The following is a 21,317-nucleotide window of genomic DNA, read 5'->3' as shown; positions in this document are numbered from 1 at the left end:
CGTACTTTTGAATTAGGATCGAAGATCTTCCTCTATATAACAGATGTAATAAAAGATAGTATAAAACTAAGAACTAACGACCTTTAAAAACTAAAGTGCTTTTACGAGAATAGATTTAATGAAAAAGATCTGAACTCATGAATTTTATATTATTACTCTGCTTTAAGTTATTATCTTGAATTTATTAAAATTTATAAAAATATAATTCTGCTTTCGCGGTCTGATTAGGTTTAGCTTTTTAATATATAACCATTTGTTTAAAATTTTGTTTTAATTATGATCTAAGTAGGTTTAGTTATTTAATACATAAATTTTAAGGTGAGCAAAGTATAATTTTAAATAAAAAATTATTTTTTTAAACGAAGTGTGTTATTTTCTTCTAATTCAAAATCGAGTAGTTGTCCTGGATTTTGGAAGGATCTTCTGAAATCAGCTGATTAATAATAAGGAGAAGTAAACTACAATATTTCTGGTAAATATTTTTGCTTTCAAATAATTTTTTTATACGAAGTGGACATAGAATATTCGTTATTTTTTAATAAAAATAATAAATATTTTTACGATTTTCAAAACAATTGAATTAACCCCAAATTAAAACAACAAAATGGGGTTGCAGACATTGATACAAATGGTAATTACACGGGGCTATATTAGGATTACATAGTGAATTTATAAAAACATCTACTTCCAAAGTTTTTCAATTATTTTAGGTTTTGAAAAATGTTGCCCTGGTTATAATGAAAACTCTTAAATAAGTTTTAAAACAGTAACACTATATCACTAAACAATCAAGTGTTTCCTAATTATTTATAAGCGTAAGCCAACTTTTTTTTGAAAAATTCCAATTTATTATCTCTAGGGATAATTTTTGTTTTTGTTTTCTATAATCATCTCATTATAATATACAATTCCTAAAACTTCTTTTTATACAGAAAAGGATTATGTAAATAAAAAAAAATACAAAAACAATAGAAATAGTTCTTACAAAAATAGACTTCAAATAATTAATAGAAAATAATTTTTATGGTCTGGCAATGCTAGAAAAAATTTCTAACAAACTTCAATTCAAGTTACCTTTCAAATTTATCATTTTTATAGTCAAAATATATTACCAGAGAAGTTAGTTTCTATAAATAAACGAAAAAAAGCAGTTAATTTTTTTTTTTAAAATAAATTTTTCAGTTTAAAAATTGAAAACTTCATTACAGTTTTTAATTTAAGCAATTAAACTAAATCCGCAAAATGGCTGACAAAAATAAAATGAATGCTGCTCAGCGCAAAGCCAAGGCAGAAGCAGATAAACAGGTGCACGCCCACGTTAAAACTTTGGATGATCTTAAAATGTGTTGCAAAATCGCTGATAATGAGAGGAAATTCTATTTGGGAAAATTACTTCAAATAGATAAACTTTGTAAGGCTCATCCAAATGATCATCCAGTAATTCCTCGTGTCATGCGTTTAGCAACTAAGGGTTTGTCATATTCTAAAGATAAAGACGGTGGAACTGAACCAGGTTCATCTGATCAACATTAGAAGCACTTTCATATTTTAAAGGTAAATAATTAAGTTTCTGATATACCAAGATATGAAATTTTTAGATTAATGTCTTTATCATAGTTCCTGTTTTCTCTTTGTGATGTATTCTCTAATTCAAAAAACAAACTTTACTTTGTGGACAAAAACGAAAACTACGGAACACTTCGGAGAAAATGATTGGAGGTAAGATAAAATATTATATAAAAATCAGAAACTATATAGGTATCGTTTTAGGGGCTGCAATATGAAGACTAAAAAGGGTCTGGAACGTTCAACACATTTACTCATTTATTTAATTATTCTTGTTGCATTTTAACCTGTTAAGATGTGATCGAATAAATGAAATCATTTAACTTAACTGAAGCGTTTAAATATTTTTAAATTGAAACAAAAATATATTTATGAATATATTAAAAATATATTAAACTAGGTTAATAGACGTATTATAATGATAAATGATGATACTATGTCACCTCAACACAATGGTGTAACTAGAATATACCAATGGAGGGGATATACCAAAAATATTTTTTTGCTGTTTATATATTGTACATTATTATATACATACAATATATATATATATATAATTTATATATACATATATACAACCTTTATTCGAAATTCCAATAATCAGCTAGTTAGTTAATCAGCTAAACTTTAAATCTTCTCTGTGATATTACACCAGACCCAATTATTAGTGAATTCAACTTCCATGTGACTAAGACTGGCATAACATCACACTATTTTTCAAGACGGTAAAACGTCTAACGTCACAATTTAAAATAACGACATCGATATTCACACTATATATTTTGAAAAATAAGATGATTCAATTTTCGATACAAAGTTTTAGTTTTTATTAATAAAACATTTGACATTTTCTTTATTTTTTAAATTACCAACGCGAGAAATTGAAATATATGCAATTAATTATTAAAATAAATTTTAATACTAAATAATTATTATTAAAATAAATAATTTCAGAAAAAATCAATGCAAACTGTAAGATGTTAATCCATTAGTTTTAAAATAAGTATATTATAATATCTAGAATAGTATTTTATTATTTTGTTGAAAGTAATGTGTGGCCGCTCTAGTTTAATAGAGTTTACAAAATTATGAAAACTTTGATGATTAAAAAACAAATATATTGGTGATTATTTGAAATGTGAATATATCGTAAAACCTTATATATATTATGGACAGATGGAATCTGTAATACTATTGAACTGCAAAGAATTAAACATGATTGGAAATTAATCGCTGGTATTAAATAAAGATTAAGGACTTATTACGCCATAAAAAGCCAAAATATCAATTACTATAACTGTTATGCTTATGGAATATACGGTTACGGACTAAGCGATCAATGGAATCTATCCGCAGTTACAAGAAAATTGTAAATGTATTCCAAAGTTTTTACGATATATACTACATTGTGTTAAATGAAAAAAAAACGCCGAACCAATAAATACAAATTTTTAAATTGTACGATCGCTGATTTACGAAGTAGTGTAAACAAATAAGGAGATAATTTATATATGTATTTTAATATAAATTAATTGCCTTTATATATATAAACAGAGATGCTGTTTATGTATATATTTCTTAGTTCTTATCTTTAAACGATAGATAAGAACAATACGCAGTACATAATGTGTGACATAAGTTTGCATAAAGTCCGAGATCAGAAAAAGAAGATAGTCCTTTGCAATCATTATTAGACTTCTTCTTTGCTTTTTGAAACGTGAGTTAATATCTAAAGTACTTTCACTCAATAGTGTCTGAAGTATAGTTTAAAGCCCAGCATATCTTCTTGACGGAATATATATTGTATTTGATTTGAGAGAGTGTGTTTCTGAATTAAGGTGTGTATCCACAAGATCGAAGATCTTCTTCTGCATAACACATATAATACAAGATAGTATAAAACTAAGGTCGTGTGCGAGTTAGGCTAAGTTGCGTTCTAAATGAGGGAAATTCTAAGTTGTGTCGATAATGTATTGATGTGTCGATACGTGTTGATAAATGGCAAAATGTGTGCAGTGCTAAAAATCCCAAAAAATCTCCCATTTGGTTTAGCATCAACTAAGCCTAACTCGCACACGTCCTAGGAACTAAAACCTTTGGACGTTAAACTTTAAAAAATACAGTGTTTTTACGAAACTGATCTAGTGATAATGATCTGAGCTAATAAATATGTTATAACAGCATTAAAATTAAAATTTTTTCTTTCACATTCTGACCAGCTTCAGCTTTCTAATATACAAACTTTTTAAAATTTTTTTTTTTTAATTTATATAATCCTTTTGCTCTAATATAAAAGTCAAAAAATTTCGAAAAGGTAGCAACTTTATATAGAAAAGTATTATATAAATAAAATATAAATAAAATATAAATAAAATATATAAAAAAACTACATAAATAAATTTTATTTTAAAAGTTTACAAAAATATACTTCAAATAATAAATAGCAAATCATTTTTATTGGTCTGGCAATGCTAGGAAAAATTTCAAACAAACTTCAATTCAAGTTATCTTTCAAATTTATTATTTTTATAATCAAAACATTTTACCAGAGAAGTTAGTTTCTCTAAATAAACTGAAATAAATTGAAATAAATTTTTCAGTTAAAAATTGAAAACTTCATTACAGTTTTTAATTTAAGCAATTAAACTAATTCCGCAAAATGGCTGACAAAAATAAAATGAACGCTGCTCAGCGCAAAGCCAAGGCAGAGGCAGATAAACAGGTGCTCGCCCACGCTAAAACTTTGGATGATCTTAAAATGTGTTGCAAAATCGCTGATAATGAGAGGAAATTCTATTTGGGAAAATTACTTCAAATAGATAAACTTTGTAAGGCTCATCCAAATGATCATCCAGTAATTCCTCACGTCATGCATTCAGCAACTAAGGGTTTGTCATATTCTAAAGATAAAGACGGTGGAACTGAACCAGGTTCATCTGATCAACATTAGAAGCACTTTCATATTTTAAAGGTAAATTATTAAGTAAATTATTAATATACCAAGATATGAAATTGTTAGATTAATGTCTTCATCATAGCTCCTGTTTTTTTTTGTGATGTATTCTCTTCGACCACTTTGATAAAATGATTAGAGGTAAGATGAAACATTATTTAAATATCTGAAATTGTATAGGTAACGTTTTAGGGGCTGCAATATGAAAACTATAAAAATGTCGGGAACGTTGAAAACATGTACTCATTTATTTAATTATTCTTGTTGCATTATAACCTGTTAAAATGTAATGGAATAAATAAAAATATTTAACTGAAGCTTTTAATTATTTAAAAAAAAATTAGGTTAATAGACGTATTATAATGATGGCATTGTCACTTTAACACAATGGTGTAGCTAGAATTGTGTCAGATGTTATACTAGATAATATTTTTTACCATATTATCTGTGGCGTGTATTATCGAATATAAAGGAGGATATATTCCCAAATTCCTAGATACACCTTTGTCTTAAGAAAAGTACACTATGATTAGATCACACGTTAGTGTTATTTGTATAAAAAATATTTTTTAGTATATTATCTGTAGAGTGTATTATCAAATATAAAAGAGGATATTATTCCCTATTCCCAGGATTATTCCCTAATTCCAGGATACTCCCTTGTCTTAAGAAAATTACACTATGAATAGATCATACGTTCGTGTTATTTGTATGCTGAAAAGGCCGAATACTTTATCACTGCAAAAGTGTACTATAAAAATTAAAGACCATTTTTAAACCATTTCATAGTGGAAAATATCATTTACGAATTCCTAAAACACGGTTTAATATGACGAAATAGATATGTAATAAGTTATTACAATAAGCTTACTTTGGAATGGACAAAGTTTATATGTTAAATGCCCATGAGATAAGGACAGATGAGGTATAATAATGAAAAAACAATATCATTACTAGGATTATTAATTCCAAACTGAGTTCAAGATCTCTATTAAACTCATCCAACACAAGCGAGTGTTAGGTAGTGTTTTCATATATCAGCAAAATTTTATGATTAACTGGCCCAAACTCATTTTTCTATTTCTATGATAGTGAAAATTGGTTCCATGTTACATGTAGTATATACGGCTGTTTTAGTGCTAATGATTGATCCCCATATGTGTGAGACATATCGCCAAGATACATTTTGTACTTTCTAGATTAGCGTATCTTTTGTTAACAATCTTTACACTAATTTAAAATTTATTTAAATAAATTTATTTTATTATTTTAATGTATAATATTTATTAAAATATAAAATAGTTTTATAGTGAAGAGGTTTCTTCAATAGGATAACGCAAAGACGATACTGTAAGGCACAAAACCCTGAAGTTTGGTACCAATACAAAAAAGAAACCTATGTGTGATAAATGTGATATCATTATGTAAAATAAATTGGTTAAAATCGAAAAATTTCGAAAGATTAATACAATACAAAAATGCTGGTTGTAAACGATATGTTCGTTGAAATTCGATTTGATTAAAGATGAATAGTAGCAGTTTTTTTTTAAATTGCTTTCAGTTATAGAAACATTTTCATTTGAATAATTTTTTTTTATAAACATATTCTACTGTAGTTTTACATAATTTTGTAAAATTTAGATATTCACACTATATATTTTGAAAAATAACATCATGTAAATATATTAAAATATTTTTTAGATCACTATATAGGAAAGTGCTTATGAACGCTGCGAAATATTCAATGACGATAACTTCAGAGCGTCATTCCAAAATATTATAAGAGTCAGTAACAATAGTCAAATGTACATCCTCCTATCTTATCGGACACACATTCCTTTCTACAACCAAGGGCGTCACGATCAATAGTTTAGAGTTTATTTCTGGCTTATTTGTTCCGCAAGCTTACACCAATCCCACTCCTTTCAATTGTTGTAGATTTCATTTTAAACATATTCGCCTGTGCTTTTCTGGCTTCGATAAACATATTCGCCTGTACTATTCTGACTTCGATAAATTTAGCATGCTAAATATTAAGTCCATTTACTCTCCTTTTTGTCCTTCATTACTGGAATTGGCTTTCAGTCATTGAACTTTTGTGTGCTGCGATTGTAATCTTCCAGATATCCACCTCCACCATATTACTAAGAGATGGTCTAGTTTTCAACCTACAGCAAAAAAAAAGTTCTGTATGCGGCTTAACAGCTCTAAGCTTAGTACAGAGTTATAGCTGGTTTTTCTCAAAGGAATTTAGCATGAAATGATAAATAAAGACAAACGTAGAATATTTAAGATGAGCTAAGTAGGCTACTCGCATACTATAAAAATTGAATTCAACAACTTGTAACGAATAAACCTGCTTATTTCTGACATTATCCTTAATAACAAATCCACAAGACATAATGTTCATCATTTACTGAATTGTTGTATAGCAAATATCAATTTGGACACAAATAATTTCTGGTTTTGTGCAAGGGTCCTTAACTCAAACTTAGGTTTGCAATTGGTTTGAAAAAGGGACTTCCCCTAAAATGGATTCATACTTAAAATAAAAATTCGACTTATAGAACGCACTTTCCCATATTCCTATTAGCAGGTAACAATATTTTTATTTGAGTTATAGAGAAATGCGAGTGATAGTTATGAAAGCAGAATTATATGTAATTTGCTCCCTAAAACCCTATTGCACTCTTTTTAGTTCGAGTTATAGAAAATTCGAGTTATAGAAGTTCGAGTTATGGAAATTTGACTGTATATATTTTTCGTTTGTCAGGATTTTTTAAAGAAACTCTCTTATAGATAGACATAACGTCTGGATAGCGGTTACATTAAATGTTTATTATCTAGATTATTGCCCAGAAAGAGAGCAACAGCTGCGTCAAGCCATAACTTGATGACAGGTAGCCAAATAAATAAGTCAATTGACCAGAGTAAGAAGAAAATGTTGCTCATCGGTTTTATCCCTGCCAAGCAGTGTTGCTCACTAGCAGGTGTCAACACAGTCATTATTGTATATCTCTATCTAAAATTTCTTTAAACAGCTAACGTACTTTAAAACTTTCCTGTGATATTAAAACGGATCCACTTATTAGTGAGTCCAAATTCCATGAGTTGAGACTGGCATCTATCACTCTATTTTTCAAGGACGTTAAAACGTCCTTTTTGTTCTTAAAAAAATATATTATGATTGGATTTTCGCTATAAATTCTTAATTTCTGTTAATAAAATATTTGATATTTTTATTTATTTTTAAAAATTAACAATATGAGAGATTGAAATATATGCAATTTTATAATCAATATCGACAATGAATTTATTTGCAAAATAACTAATTTAATAATAAATCGATGCAAATTCCGAGATGTAGATCCATTATTTAATCCCTTAGTTTTAACATAAGTATAAGATTATATCTTAAAAATCATTTAAAGAATGCAGGAACATTTTTATATATTTATTTTTTTTATTCGATTTGTTGAATGTAATGTCAGGCCGTTCTAGTTAACGCTATGGAAACTTTAACAATAAAACAATCAGCATAAATAAATTCGAATTACATGCAATGTAAATATATGGTAGAATTTCTTATATATTATGGGTAGACAGAGTCTTTAATACTACTGAAATGCAAAAAATTAAACATAATTGGAAATTAATCGCTAGTATTAAATGAAAATTAACGGCTTATTACGCCACAAAGAACCAATTCATCAACCACCACGACTGTTACAGTTATGAAATATACGGTTAAGAACTACACGACCAATGGACTCTATCGGTAGTTGTAAGGAAAAGCAAATTATATTTCAATTCTGTTAGAAATATAATATATTACTTAAAATAGAAAAAACTCCGAACACATGAATATAAATTTTTGAATTGTACGATCGCCGACCTACGAAGCAGCGAAGCAAATAAAAACGAAATAAATTATATATTTTAATATAAATTACTTACTTTTCCTGTATAATATCAGTTATTGATTATCTATATGTAAGCATTTTCACATTGTCCAATATTTATAAGCACAAATTTTTAAATTAAACTTATCAACTAACTAAATTAATTTGTACGATTACGTTTTTGCGTAGTTTTCAATAACGAACTGCCATTGATAACTACTTTATCGATAATTTAACTGCACTACCGTTTTTTTGTGTTTTCCTTTTGTTACACTAATTTAATACAACAGAGCTCGTAATTGTCGCTCGCTCTGTCTCTCTCTCTCTCTCTCTCTCTTTTTGCATACATTTTTGTTTTTCTCATGTTTTTATCAGTTTTTGTTGTGTTCTTCATATTCTGTGTCAAAATTGATGTCAGTTGCAATAAGCACGTGTGATAAAAGGCTTGTACAAATTCGTTGAGAACTTACTTGTTGAAATATATAAATAATTAATTATATCGTATAAGTTAGAGAAATACATTCATAAATATGGGAAAAAAAGTGCATAATGCGAAAGCGCGACAGAATCCAAATATAATTGTCGATAACACAGCAATAAAAAATGTAAGTAACTAATGTAATGTAAAGATTAGAATTACAAGAATTTTATTTTCCAAAATAGATACGTATTGAATTAAATGATGGAATAAGTGGTGCAGGATATGATGAAGCTAATGCTTTGGTTTTGCCATCACAAAAACGGCAAACCAAAATTAAAGCTGAGAAGATTCAACATGTAAAAATTTTGTCCAAAAAGCAAAGAAAACATTTGCAAACGATTGTTGATAAAAAAAAGAAAAAAGAAAGTGTGAGTAAAATAGAATTACAAATTTATAAAAATAATTTAATTAACTTCATAAATATTTACAGCGTGCTGAACTGCTGCAAGAGTTGTCCAAAGTACAAGTTCCAGCAGTGGAATTAGAGCAATATGCATCACTAAGTCAAGTGCAAACTCTTGGAAACAAGAAGCTACAAACGCTTGATGCTTTACTGCAAAAAAAGCGTGAAAAACAATTAGCAGAACAAAATTCTGTGCCTGGTGGTAAAATAAACTCCATTAAAGGTGCAGCAAAACGTAAATTAATGGTAGAGGAAGAAGCTGAAATAGAAGCTAAACGCAATAATCCTAATATTCTGAGTTTGAACGAAGAAAGTGAAAGTAGTGAATCCGAAAGTGATGTTGATATCAATCAGGAGTTGGAAAAAACAGTTTCTGTCGTGTCAACAGAGCCGACAAGTGATGAAAAGTTGACTAATATCGAGTTATGTGATAAAATGAACAAAAAACTTGGGCTTGATACAAGCGCTAAAAATTTGCCCTCCACAAGTACGCAAAAAGCGAGTGACACTGTAGAAAAACCTAGTGATGTTGTGACAAGACCTACCATATTTGTGCCTGTGCACCGCGATCCTGATATACAAGCAGCAAGACTTAAACTGCCAATACTTGCAGAGGAACAAATAGTAATGGAAACCATTAATGATAATTCTATTGTTATAGTCGCTGGTGAAACAGGATCTGGTAAAACTACACAAATACCACAATTCCTCTATGAATCTGGGTATGCTGAGAATGGTAAAATGATTGGTATCACTGAACCACGTCGTGTGGCTGCTATAGCTATGTCAAAACGTGTGGCACATGAAATGAACTTAACTGAACGTGAAGTATCATATCTTATTCGTTTTGAAGGAAATTGTAATCCAAATACGCGTATTAAATTCATGACTGATGGTGTACTTCTAAAAGAAATTGAAAGTGATTTTCTTCTACTCAAGTATTCCGTTATAATACTTGACGAGGCGCACGAACGTAGTTCCTACACTGATATCTTAGTTGGTTTATTATCTCGTATAGTGCCACTTCGTCACAAACGTAAAAATCCTTTGAAATTGATTATAATGTCTGCTACATTGCGTGTTGAGGATTTTACAAATAATACGCGTTTGTTTAGCAATCCTCCACCACTGCTTAAAGTGGAGGCACGCCAGTTTCCTGTAACCGTGCATTTTCAAAAAATCACACCACCCAACTATGTTGATGAGGCTTTTCGGAAAACTTGCAAAATACATTCCAAACTGCCCGAAGGTGGCATATTGATTTTTTTAACTGGTCAACAAGAAGTTAATCAATTGGTGAGTATTTACTGTAAAATTTTAAAGTTTTTTTTTTAAATTAAAATTCAATTCAGGTACGAAAACTGCGACACGCTTTTCCGTACGTTAAGAATGATGACAAACAGAATCTTGGAAAAATTCAGGATCAAAATTCAGTAACTGAAAATACAAAAGGCAACTCAGAAACAATAGAAGAGAAAGACAAAGAAACATCTAACAACGATAATGATGATGATATCGAATTTGATATGCAACGCGCCATACGTAATGTAAAAAAATCGAAGAAGAAATTTCTTTCACAAATAGCTTTACCTAAAATTAACTTGGATGATTATAAATTGCCTGGTGATGATACTGAAGCTGATATGCATGATATTACAAATGCGTCGGATGATGAAGCTGATACAGATGATGAGAATGAGGAAGAAAATGAACTTGATACACAAGAAAATATAGCCGCGACAAAACAACCACTTTGGGTGCTACCACTATATTCTTTATTATCTACAGAAAAACAAAGTCGCATTTTTCAACCTGCTCCTGAAGGTTGTCGTCTATGTATAGTTAGTACGAATGTTGCTGAAACTTCGCTCACGATACCAAATATTAAATATGTCGTAGATAGTGGTCGACAAAAGACACGTCTTTATGATAAGATCACCGGTGTAAGTGCTTTTGTTGTCACTTATACGTCAAAAGCATCAGCTGATCAACGTGCCGGTCGCGCAGGTCGTGTTAGTGCTGGTCATTGTTATCGTCTCTATTCTAGTGCTGTTTATAATGATGAATTTGAAGATTTCAGTATGCCTGATATACAAAAGAAACCTGTTGATGATCTTATGCTACAAATGCGTTGTATGGGCATTGATCGTGTTATTAATTTTCCATTTCCTTCACCACCTGACAAGGAGCAATTAGAGGCTGCTGAACAGAGGTTGATTGTTTTGGGTGCTTTAGAAAAAGTTCCCAATGCTGATATTAACAAAAACTTGCCGCCTGCAGTTACTAAGCTTGGACATGTCATATCACGTTTTCCGGTTGCACCACGATTTGGTAAAATGTTGGCGTTATCGCATCAGCAAAATTTATTGCCCTACACTGTTTGCTTAGTGGCTGCATTGTCTGTTCAAGAAGTGCTTACGGAGATTAATTATGATCGTGAGAAGGTCGATGATGACAATCTGATGACAAATAAGTGGCAAAAGAAGAGGCAAACCTGGGCAGGAACTGGTAAGTTACATTCTATCACTTTAGACTGTTCGATTGCTACCATTCTCGATCAGTTTTTGAATATACGAATTCAGTCATTTATATCGACTATCTCAAGTGTTCAAAAACGTTCGAGCTGCTCTAAGAGGTGGCAGCTATTCGAACAGTAAATATAATTTCTGTTTCATTTTTTTTTTGTTTTTGGTTTGTGTTATACAAATATGTATGCAGGTATGCATAATAGCAAATGGTTGAATACAATAAAGTGTTCGAATATTTGCTAGTGGCTCGCTGAGCCAAATGCTTAAAATCTAACATATTCAGACATCGAAATACTCGACGCTCGAGCCATCTACACAGCTGCAATATTCTTTTCGAGAACACAGTTGCACAGCAACAAGATTTCAATAGGTACCTGCCTAATATTTCTTGGGAAAAAAAAAACTTTCTACTTGCTTCTCACGCATAAATGTGTCAATTATCAATGTGTACCCTAACTACAGTTCTACTCCCATGAAGTCGTTTATTTGCATTCATGTCCCAATGTACACACTGACTTGAGTTCAATCGATATTTGGACCCGCTAATGGTTTAAATACCACCCATCTCCAATCCATTCTTACTCTTAAACAATCTACTCCGATCTCACACAATCATCACGTATCCACATCCTAACATATGTTGGCGTTTTTGTAGTTCCGTTGTTGTTGTAATCCGCTGGAACCTACGTGTGAAATCATTTAGGGAGGTGTCGAGCGGTACTTGGTCAACGGCTGGCGACGAGTGGCTCCGGGACGTAGACCCGTCCGTTCTTTAGGAATCTTGTATGCTATCTACTCGATAGATCCTTGTGGGACAACAACAACAACGTTTGTTTGGACTGTGGAATCTAATTCATCTTGTTTTTGTCCTTAAAATGAATTTACTTGCTGGGTCTCGTGTATATTGATAAGTGGGAACACCGGGAAACGTTTGGAATTTAGTTCGGTTTGAAGCTTAGTCAACCAGTCTTTTTCAAAGACTAATCTTATAAATCCATTAAAAAAAAACACTGACATTTTAAATTAATTTAGTGGTAAAATGTGTACTGAGTTGTACTTTCTGAGTACAACAGAGCTATGGGTTCGATTCTATCTTTTCAATAAAACTGAAATATCAATTTTTGTTTGTTTCTTGACTCAAAACGATTTTACTGCCATTTGTATACACTGAGATTTGGGTATGCATTTTGTGAATTATCAGGTTTTAATTGAAAGCATATATAAAGTATCTTTTATAGGCGCAAAAAAGTCAATCGTACTTATATGTATTTTATTTTAGGAAATTTTCAATTACTCGGCGATCCAATGGTATTGCTCCGCGCAGTCGGTGCTGCTGAATATGCTGGTTCACAGGGAAAATTAACACAGTTTTGCTTGGAAAATGGCCTGCGTCACAAAGCTATTACAGAAGTACGAAAATTGCGTGTACAACTAACAAATGAAATAAACCTCAGTATGACGGATGTTAATCTAAGCGTTGATCCAAGTATGGCACCACCAACCGATGCACAAGCACGTTTTATGCGACAAATCTTACTGGCGGGTATGGGTGACCGAGTGGCTCGTAAAATAACACTATCAGACATAAGTGATAAAGAAGAAAAAAGACGTTTAAAATATGCATATAATTGCATGGATATGGTAGAGCCCGTTTTTATACACTCCTCATCTGTGTTAAAACAAAAACTACCCGAATGGGTGGTGTATCAGGAAGCATACGAGACGCGTAATGGTGATGTGACCAAAATGTATATACGTGGCATAACAGTTATTGAACCTGAATGGCTTTTATTATATGTGCCTTTATTGTGTAATATACGCAATATAAAAGAAGATCCTTTACCAAAATATAATGAGAAAGACGGTAAAGTTTATTGTTATGCTGATGCTTCATTCGGTAAAGCGGGTTGGGAGTTGCCTTTAACAGAAATAGAAATGCCTTTAAGTGAAAAATCTTGCAGGTAAAAATAAGATTATAGTTTATTATTCATATAAAATAACAGTTTATTATTTTTTTAATTGCAGTTACTTTGGTATGTTTTTGTTGGATGGTAAAGTATGTGAGAAACTCGCAGATTTCAAATCTAAATTGAAATCTACTCCATCTTCCCTTGTGAAAAGTTGGTCGAATCTAAACGAAAACATTTTACGTTTTAAACGTGCACTGATAGGGAAAGAAATTAATACACAACAAAAACTATTCAATGTTTGGAGCGAAAACAAAACTTGTAAATATTTTTTATTTATTTTTTCAAATTTTCCATTTTGTGTTATGGCAAATTTTTCAAAAAATATTTATTTTTAAACTTTCAGATTTGCTAGAGGAATATCACAGTTTGCTATATGATGTCACCTTTGCAGAATTATCAGTTATTTGGCCGCCAACAAAATAACTTTTATTATAAATAAATGTATATATTGATTTTAGATTATTAAGATTTTTGTATAATTAAGTAAAGAATAGCTTAGGAACAGTGGTTCCTAATCTTTTTTTGATTAGACACCGCTATGACGTTTTGTTTTTAGTAGGGACTTTAAAAATAATAAACTGTATGATTATTTTAATATGTTTCAGTCATCTTTTGTACATTATATAGGCTATGAAATAGGTATATAATTACTTGGAAATTTTTTTTCCAATATTTTATTTCTTATTTTTTAATAACTGAGGTCTCAGTAAACAAACTACAAGCTATGTATCCATACCTATTAAATTTAATTCACGCACCAATTTTAACTATCTCGCGGACAACCGCTTGGGAACCACTGGAATAAAATATTAAATAACAGGGTACTAGCTACGTTGGAGCACCAGAGTACTACCACCTTGGCAGATATTTTGTGCTGCAAACCGATACATACAAAACGAAGAACACTGCTTTGGGAATTTTTTTTTTGTTTTTTTATTAACGATTCTTAAAATAAAGACAAAAATCGGTTTAATATTGCACCTAGTACAAATAACAAATAAGAGGTACTAATGCTTTGGGAATAGCAGCTTCCGGGTTATTATTTTCTCGCTGGCATAGATAAAAGCCAGATAAGCACAATATGACTAAAGATTTAATCTGCTTGCATTCTGTTTCCTTAGGTAGAGTCATCTTGTCAGATCATGATCATCAGTCAGATAGTTTCGTTTCCTTCAGTTATAACCCACTTTTATAATAGTGCACAACTAAACCAACTTATTCTACAATAAGACTACCGTTTATAGAATCAAAGGTTGATTCGCCTCCTTCAAAATAGTCCACAGACTTATACCGATCGATTTCTATGTGCCAGTAAAGCACTAGTCTATGTTCGTTTGTCAGCTGCTGCAGCATATCATAGCAATCTGCTAGTCAGCCAGAAATGTAGCAAAATTTTCGAAAAAAAATTTATTAAAATGGCCAAGCCAATGACTAAAGCTCTACAGTCGTTATCGAGTGTTATTTGTTAATAGTTAATATCATCAAATTTTAAGTTTAGTTTTATTAAAGGTCCAATTGGTTATAGACCCATATTGTTTTGTAAAGTAACACAATCAGATAAAAGAGCTGAATGAATCTGTAGGATTATCATTATGACCTATGATCAAAGACTAAATATTTGATAAATGATCATACTACTTATGTTTGAACTGGAGATGAGATTGTGTATTTAGAATTATGAATACATAATTAATTATGTATATCAAAACATGAAAAACTGAAGAGGTATTTCATAGGAGACTAAAAAATACTGCAAGATTGTAATCTGTTAAAGATTCCTTTAAGTCTTTCTGATATAATTAAAATCTATTCAAAAACTATTCTAAAGAAAAAAACCTGCATTCGCCTGTTGAAAGAAACAAATAGAAATTAGATTAAATATTAAACATCCACTTGACTACAATTTTGACAGACTCTTCTTTAATTTAAAGAGGTGGATAAATAAAATATATATATTTCAGCGAATAACTGAGAAAAGTAGGAAAAAAATACATGAACGGATTGTATTTGGTAAAGTTCTTGTAAAAAATATTTCTAAATTATTATTAAAAAATTCTAATTTTCATTTTTAAAATTTGCTTTATTCAACTTTTTAATAAAATAACTATTTTGTAATATTTATATTTTTTTTCTTCTAATTTCTCGTTTTAAGGAAATTGGATAATTCAGTAGTATGTTTATCTATGCAATTTTTATATATCTTATTAAAAAACCATATTTACATAAAGAGTTATATAACTTTTTCTACATTTATAGTCAAATCTGTTTTGTTTCATTTCACTTTACATATGCATGTATAAATTTACAATTAATGTATTTTAATTTGTTTAATATTAAGCATTTGTTTTCTAAAATAGCAACAATTAAATGTGTTCGAGGATAATATATACTTTAATTAGGCAAGTATTAAGGATTTTTTTTAAGATTTGATAGATTCTGTATTTGGAGAAAAACATTGCATTTAAGCATTAATTTAAAAAAATATTTTAATCATATATTAATTAATAAATTTGTTTTTAAAATAAACACTTGCAAATAATTTTTAATTTAACACATATGCATATACAAATATATATATATATATATTTATATATATATATGCTAAATATTGACAAAGCTAGAATAATGTTATTATTAATGTTCGGCTTTAAGTTCTTTCGTCTTGGCTTCTATATAGTAGTCATATATACATTAAATTACTTGTTAAATAAGTACTTCTAAGGGTACTGCCAAATATCCGTAATCTATTGATTCACTTGTCTTTACATAATTTTTTTTGAACTGCAAGTTTCACAAATTACAATTATCATTATTGTTAACGAATAAATAACAAAAATTGACAATTTATTAACGTAAATTAAGTTCATGTTAGTTTTGTGTGTTCACACTGAGTCTACCAATTAAATTTGGCAGAGTTCAATTCTTGCTGTGTAGTCAAAACAAATTATATACGGACAATTAAACCAATAGATGTTTTAAAAGACAACTAAAGATGGATATTTGACTGTATCGGAAATAACTGAATCCCAAAAATAAATGGAATGTATGAATTCAAAAGATTTTCCCATTTTCTATTCGAAATAATATTTTAGTTATTACACAAACATATTAATTATTTTTATAAAACATATAAATAATTTTTATAATTAAAACATAAAATAATAAAGTAAAGAAACATTATATTTTGTCTGTAATATATTTAAAAATATAACTCAAAAACTTTGTTAATTTTTATTTTTTTGCTTGAAGTTTTTTTCAAACATCCAGCTACTGAAACAGATACAGATGGCAGCCTGTATCTAGATAAATAATGAAAATATAGCTTTATTATAAAGATTCATTTTCTAACTATTTACGTTAGAAAACATTCTGTATTGGATATATGTGTTTTGTGTCATATCAGTATTGTACTGTACATATGTGTTATATAAATAACCATATGTGTTATATATATCACCATATGTAATACATGTATAAATCTGTATAATCTCTTCAGTATATTATTATAAATGTATGAATCACTATATAACATTAATAATAAAATGTTCTCCAAAACATTTTGCAGTATAAGAAAGTGTTAAATGGTCACCGAAACCTACAAGAAATTTGTAACTATTATAAAAGTTTTCATTAAAAAAATTCTTAAAACACAAATTTATAAAAAATAAATATTCACATAAATAGCAAAATAATTAATACATAAAATAAATATATAATTTATAAAATAAAATTATGAAATTGATAAATATATAAAATAAATAAATTTAAGAATTAACAAATGAAAAACTAAATAGAATAAAACTAAAAACATTTATTTAAAAAATAAAAATAAATATATATAAATTATAATTAATTAATTAATAATTTGTATTCTTAAAAAAATATATATATATTAAAATATATAATAATTATTTAACGGGTTAATTGGTCATATAATTAAAACTATAATTTATTATTTATATTAAAAATAATTATATTTCATCAAACTGATACTCCAATATTTTGTCATCTTCAGGGAAATATAATAAAAATTTTTTGGTCGAAAAAAAAAACAAATAAAATATGAAAAAAAATATATATATATAAAAAAATATGTATATAATAAAATATATAATTAAAATATATATATATAAAAATATATATATATATAAAATATATAAAAAAACAAACTATGAAATTAACGATGGAATAATTTAGCAATATTTAATTAATATAAATTCTGAAAAAAAACAAATATATAAAATAAGTTAAAATAAAAAATTGAAATAATTAAATATATAACTAAAAACTTGGTGGACCATTATAGACGTGAGTCGTCTTGGTCGCGTAAACGTACGACATATATAATAAAATAATAAATAATTTATAAAATAATAAATAACTTATAAAATTATTAAATCTTAAAATTAATAATATAATCATCAAATTATGAATTAATAAATTATAAAGTAAATATTATACATATTTACTTTAATAGTATTTATATTATTTATTAATATTTATTAAATTGATAACTAAATATACAAAATAATTATATATTAAAAAATATATTTGGTAGGTATATACTTATATGGTAATTAAAAAATAAATAAGTCTACCTCAGATATAATTAAAATTTTTATATTCTATGACAAGAAATCTATTTCGAATAGAAAATGGAATAATATTTAGATAATTTCATAAGCAAAATAAAATACTTTATAAAAGTGAAATTTATTGGCTGGTATCTGATATTGCCAAATATCAAACATCAGAATGCAATATTAGCTTTTCGAAATAAACATTGGTTTAATTTGCCATACATACTTTTTAAACGGTGTGTATTAGGTATCGAACCCTGCCAAATTTAAATGGATGACTCTTGAGTTAACATACAAAGCTTAGTGTCAGATTAATTTTGCTGTTCAAATTTGGAATTTCGTTAGTTTGATATATAGCATTTGCAAGATTAAAAAATAACAAAGAAAAACATTTTATATCAAAAAAAAAAAAAAATATATATATAAAAAAAATATATATAAAAAAAAAATATATATAAAAAAAAATATATATAAAAAAATTATATATATAAAAAAGCTAAGATGTGTAGAAATATAAATATGCAAGAGCAAATATGTAAAATATTAAATATAAAAATTATTTTATTGTTAAAACATACATAAATTAAAAAAAGTATAAAAGTAACAAAAAATAAAAGCAGTATAATAAATTATATACGGACTATAAACTGATTAAATAAAAACTCGAATATTTCCTAAGATACTGGTGATGAGGACTTGGCAATACTCGAAACAGCGTTGTATGGTCAGTCAAATTTCAATAAATTAATTTAAAAAATATTTGTTGTTGTTTCTTCATTACTGTTTAAACTCTTCTAACTTATAAATAGTTTCTTTACGTCATAAGACGTGTCACTTTTGACGCTTTTAACGAATAAAAGTAATTTTATTTTGAATATGTTTTTAGATACATTTAGATACATATTTTAGATATAGAAGAACCTAGAAATACTCAAAATAAGATACTCGTCTGTCGTTCAAAGTTTTAAAATAAAAATCGAACAAAATAAAAAAGTGCCCGCTGTCAGCATTTAAAAGAATTTAAAGCCAATATAAAAAATGAATCTTAAAAAAATATTTGTAAAAAACATATATATATATATATATATATATAAATATATATATAAATATTCAATATTTCAAAATGTTAAAAAAAAAATTGCAGTATAGAATAAATTAATAACTATTAGTAATAACTTGAAAGTTTAAAACCGAACATTTAACATTTGAAACTTTTTACAGAATAATATTATATATGTATAAATTTTAAATAAATTTAAGGATGCCTAACATAAAATAGTTTATTATATTGTTAATAACATCTTAAGATGTATTTTAGTTATTTTAGATATATACACAATAGTGTTTTAAATTTAATTTTTTTTTAAATTAATTTTTGTTATATTAAACAATATGATATGCTTTTTAGATAAGAAGATAGCTAATTTTTTTTATTTTTAAGTTTTTAATATATATGTATATGTATATAGAAGCAATAAAAAAACAATGTCAAGGTATATTTATAAATATTTTTAATAGTCAACTAACAAAATTTACTATTATTATATGTTATAATAATATTATGTATATATTTTGTGGAATTTCTTTGGATTTGGGTATATATCTTATATATAGGATTAATTTTATTAAATTTATAAACATTTTTAATTTAATATGTATTGTTTTTTTTGTGGGAATTTTAAAATTTTTTAATAATTAACACAAAACAAAACTGTTTGCCATTAATTTTCATATATATAAATATATATACACATTTTATATTTATTTAGGGTAATTGCAGCAATAGTTTTTAAATTTTAACTTAATATCTTCTTTGATAAAAATTATTTTATTTTATATTTATTAAATAATGTTGTTAATATATTTAATTATCACTTTTTTGTTATTCGTTTCAAAATTTATTTTGTTTACATATATATATTCATATATTTATATATATATTTATGTTTTATTATTTTTAAAAAGATATATAGATAAATGAAGGGATACATATTATATAAATAGTTTTTGGACTATTCTTGTTTTCTTTTATATGTTTATTATTTTTACATAACAACTTTATTGAATTATTTTAATAAATATTTTATATATAAACAATATTATAAATATTTTTTGTTTGTATGTTTTTTCTAACATTTTAAATAATTAAATTTCTTAAATATATACATTATTTATATTTTGTTTAACATATATATTTCTAAAAAAAATAAAATAACAGTTTTTTAAACTTAAACACATTTGACCCAAATTTTTTTTAGATATATTTTAACTTAAAACTAAATGTCAATTAATAAAATAATTTTTGAAATTATAAATTTATGATAAATTAATTTAAAGTTTCTTTTTAAATTTAAAATTATTGAAAAAAGTTTTTGAATTGTTAATAAAACTGATTTCTTAATTCTAGTTTATGTGAATGTATTTATTTGAAAATAAAGATGAAGTATAATGTATATAAATATATATACATAAATATATATATTTTTAATACAAGTTTTTAGTAATAGAAAAATCAGTCTAACAATTTAAGGCAACGTGAGAGCATTATTTTTTTTATTATTTCTTTCTTTATATTTGCTATATATTTTTTTTTTGTGTAGATAATTTTTTTTTAATTTATAAAATTAGATTTGTAATTAATTATATATACATAAATTGAAGTATAAATTTAAAGTCACTACATAATTGTTTTATAAAAGCATTATTTAAATATTTTATGTATTAAACAAAACATATTCGCAGATATTTTTTCATTTCAAAATTAAAATTTAAAGTTTAATTAAAATGTACTTATTGTTGACCTAGCCATTTTGTTTTTAATTAGTAAATAAATATTTAATGCTGGTCCATATTGATATCAGTAACATATATTAAATGTTAAAATTTTTATTGCAATAAAAAGTAATGAATGTAAAACAAAACATTATATATTAT

The 21,317-nt window shown here is 27.0% G+C and overlaps 1 protein-coding gene and 2 long non-coding RNA genes across 4 annotated transcripts; all 3 read left to right on the top strand.

The window, feature by feature from the left end:
* The first annotated feature begins 356 nt into the window (after nt 1–356).
* On the top strand, nt 357–1,894 carry LOC119668640. Of its 2 annotated transcripts, none has more exons than XR_005251520.1 (4): nt 357–472; nt 1,222–1,554; nt 1,618–1,719; nt 1,771–1,894. It is a non-coding gene; the product is annotated as an uncharacterized LOC119668640 (long non-coding RNA). The 2 variants fall into 2 exon arrangements; XR_005251524.1 differs by having other exon boundaries at nt 1,209–1,554.
* Nucleotides 1,895–4,105: 2,211 nt separating this feature from the next.
* LOC119668648 lies at nt 4,106–4,836 on the top strand. Its single transcript, XR_005251525.1, has 3 exons — nt 4,106–4,537; nt 4,605–4,660; nt 4,712–4,836. It is a non-coding gene; the product is annotated as an uncharacterized LOC119668648 (long non-coding RNA).
* A 3,964-nt stretch (nt 4,837–8,800) lies between these two features.
* LOC119669542 (probable ATP-dependent RNA helicase kurz) lies at nt 8,801–14,359 on the top strand. Its single transcript, XM_038079464.1, has 7 exons — nt 8,801–9,026; nt 9,085–9,270; nt 9,333–10,601; nt 10,658–11,813; nt 13,113–13,794; nt 13,859–14,061; nt 14,147–14,359. The coding sequence occupies exons 1-7, from the start codon at nt 8,952–8,954 to the stop codon at nt 14,224–14,226; spliced, it is 3,651 nt and encodes a 1,216-aa protein (XP_037935392.1). The 5' UTR covers nt 8,801–8,951; the 3' UTR covers nt 14,227–14,359.
* Nucleotides 14,360–21,317: the final 6,958 nt, after the last annotated feature.

The sequence above is a fragment of the Teleopsis dalmanni genome, chromosome 1 (assembly GCF_002237135.1).
Source record: "Teleopsis dalmanni isolate 2A chromosome 1, ASM223713v2, whole genome shotgun sequence".
Lineage (NCBI taxonomy): Eukaryota > Metazoa > Arthropoda > Insecta > Diptera > Diopsidae > Teleopsis > Teleopsis dalmanni.
The sequence above is the reverse complement of the archived record's forward strand: the minus strand, read 5'-3'. Positions and strand labels throughout refer to the sequence as shown.

Excerpts from the sequence above, each read along its gene's own strand:
- LOC119669542 (XM_038079464.1), top strand. The coding sequence starts at position 8,952 with ATGGGAAAAAAAGTGCATAATGCGAAAGCGCGACAGAATCCAAATATA. Across the intron at positions 11,814-13,112 it reads GCAAACCTGGGCAGGAACTG|GAAATTTTCAATTACTCGGC; the intron begins GTAAGTTACATT and ends ATTTTATTTTAG. Across the intron at positions 14,062-14,146 it reads TTGGAGCGAAAACAAAACTT|ATTTGCTAGAGGAATATCAC; the intron begins GTAAATATTTTT and ends TTAAACTTTCAG.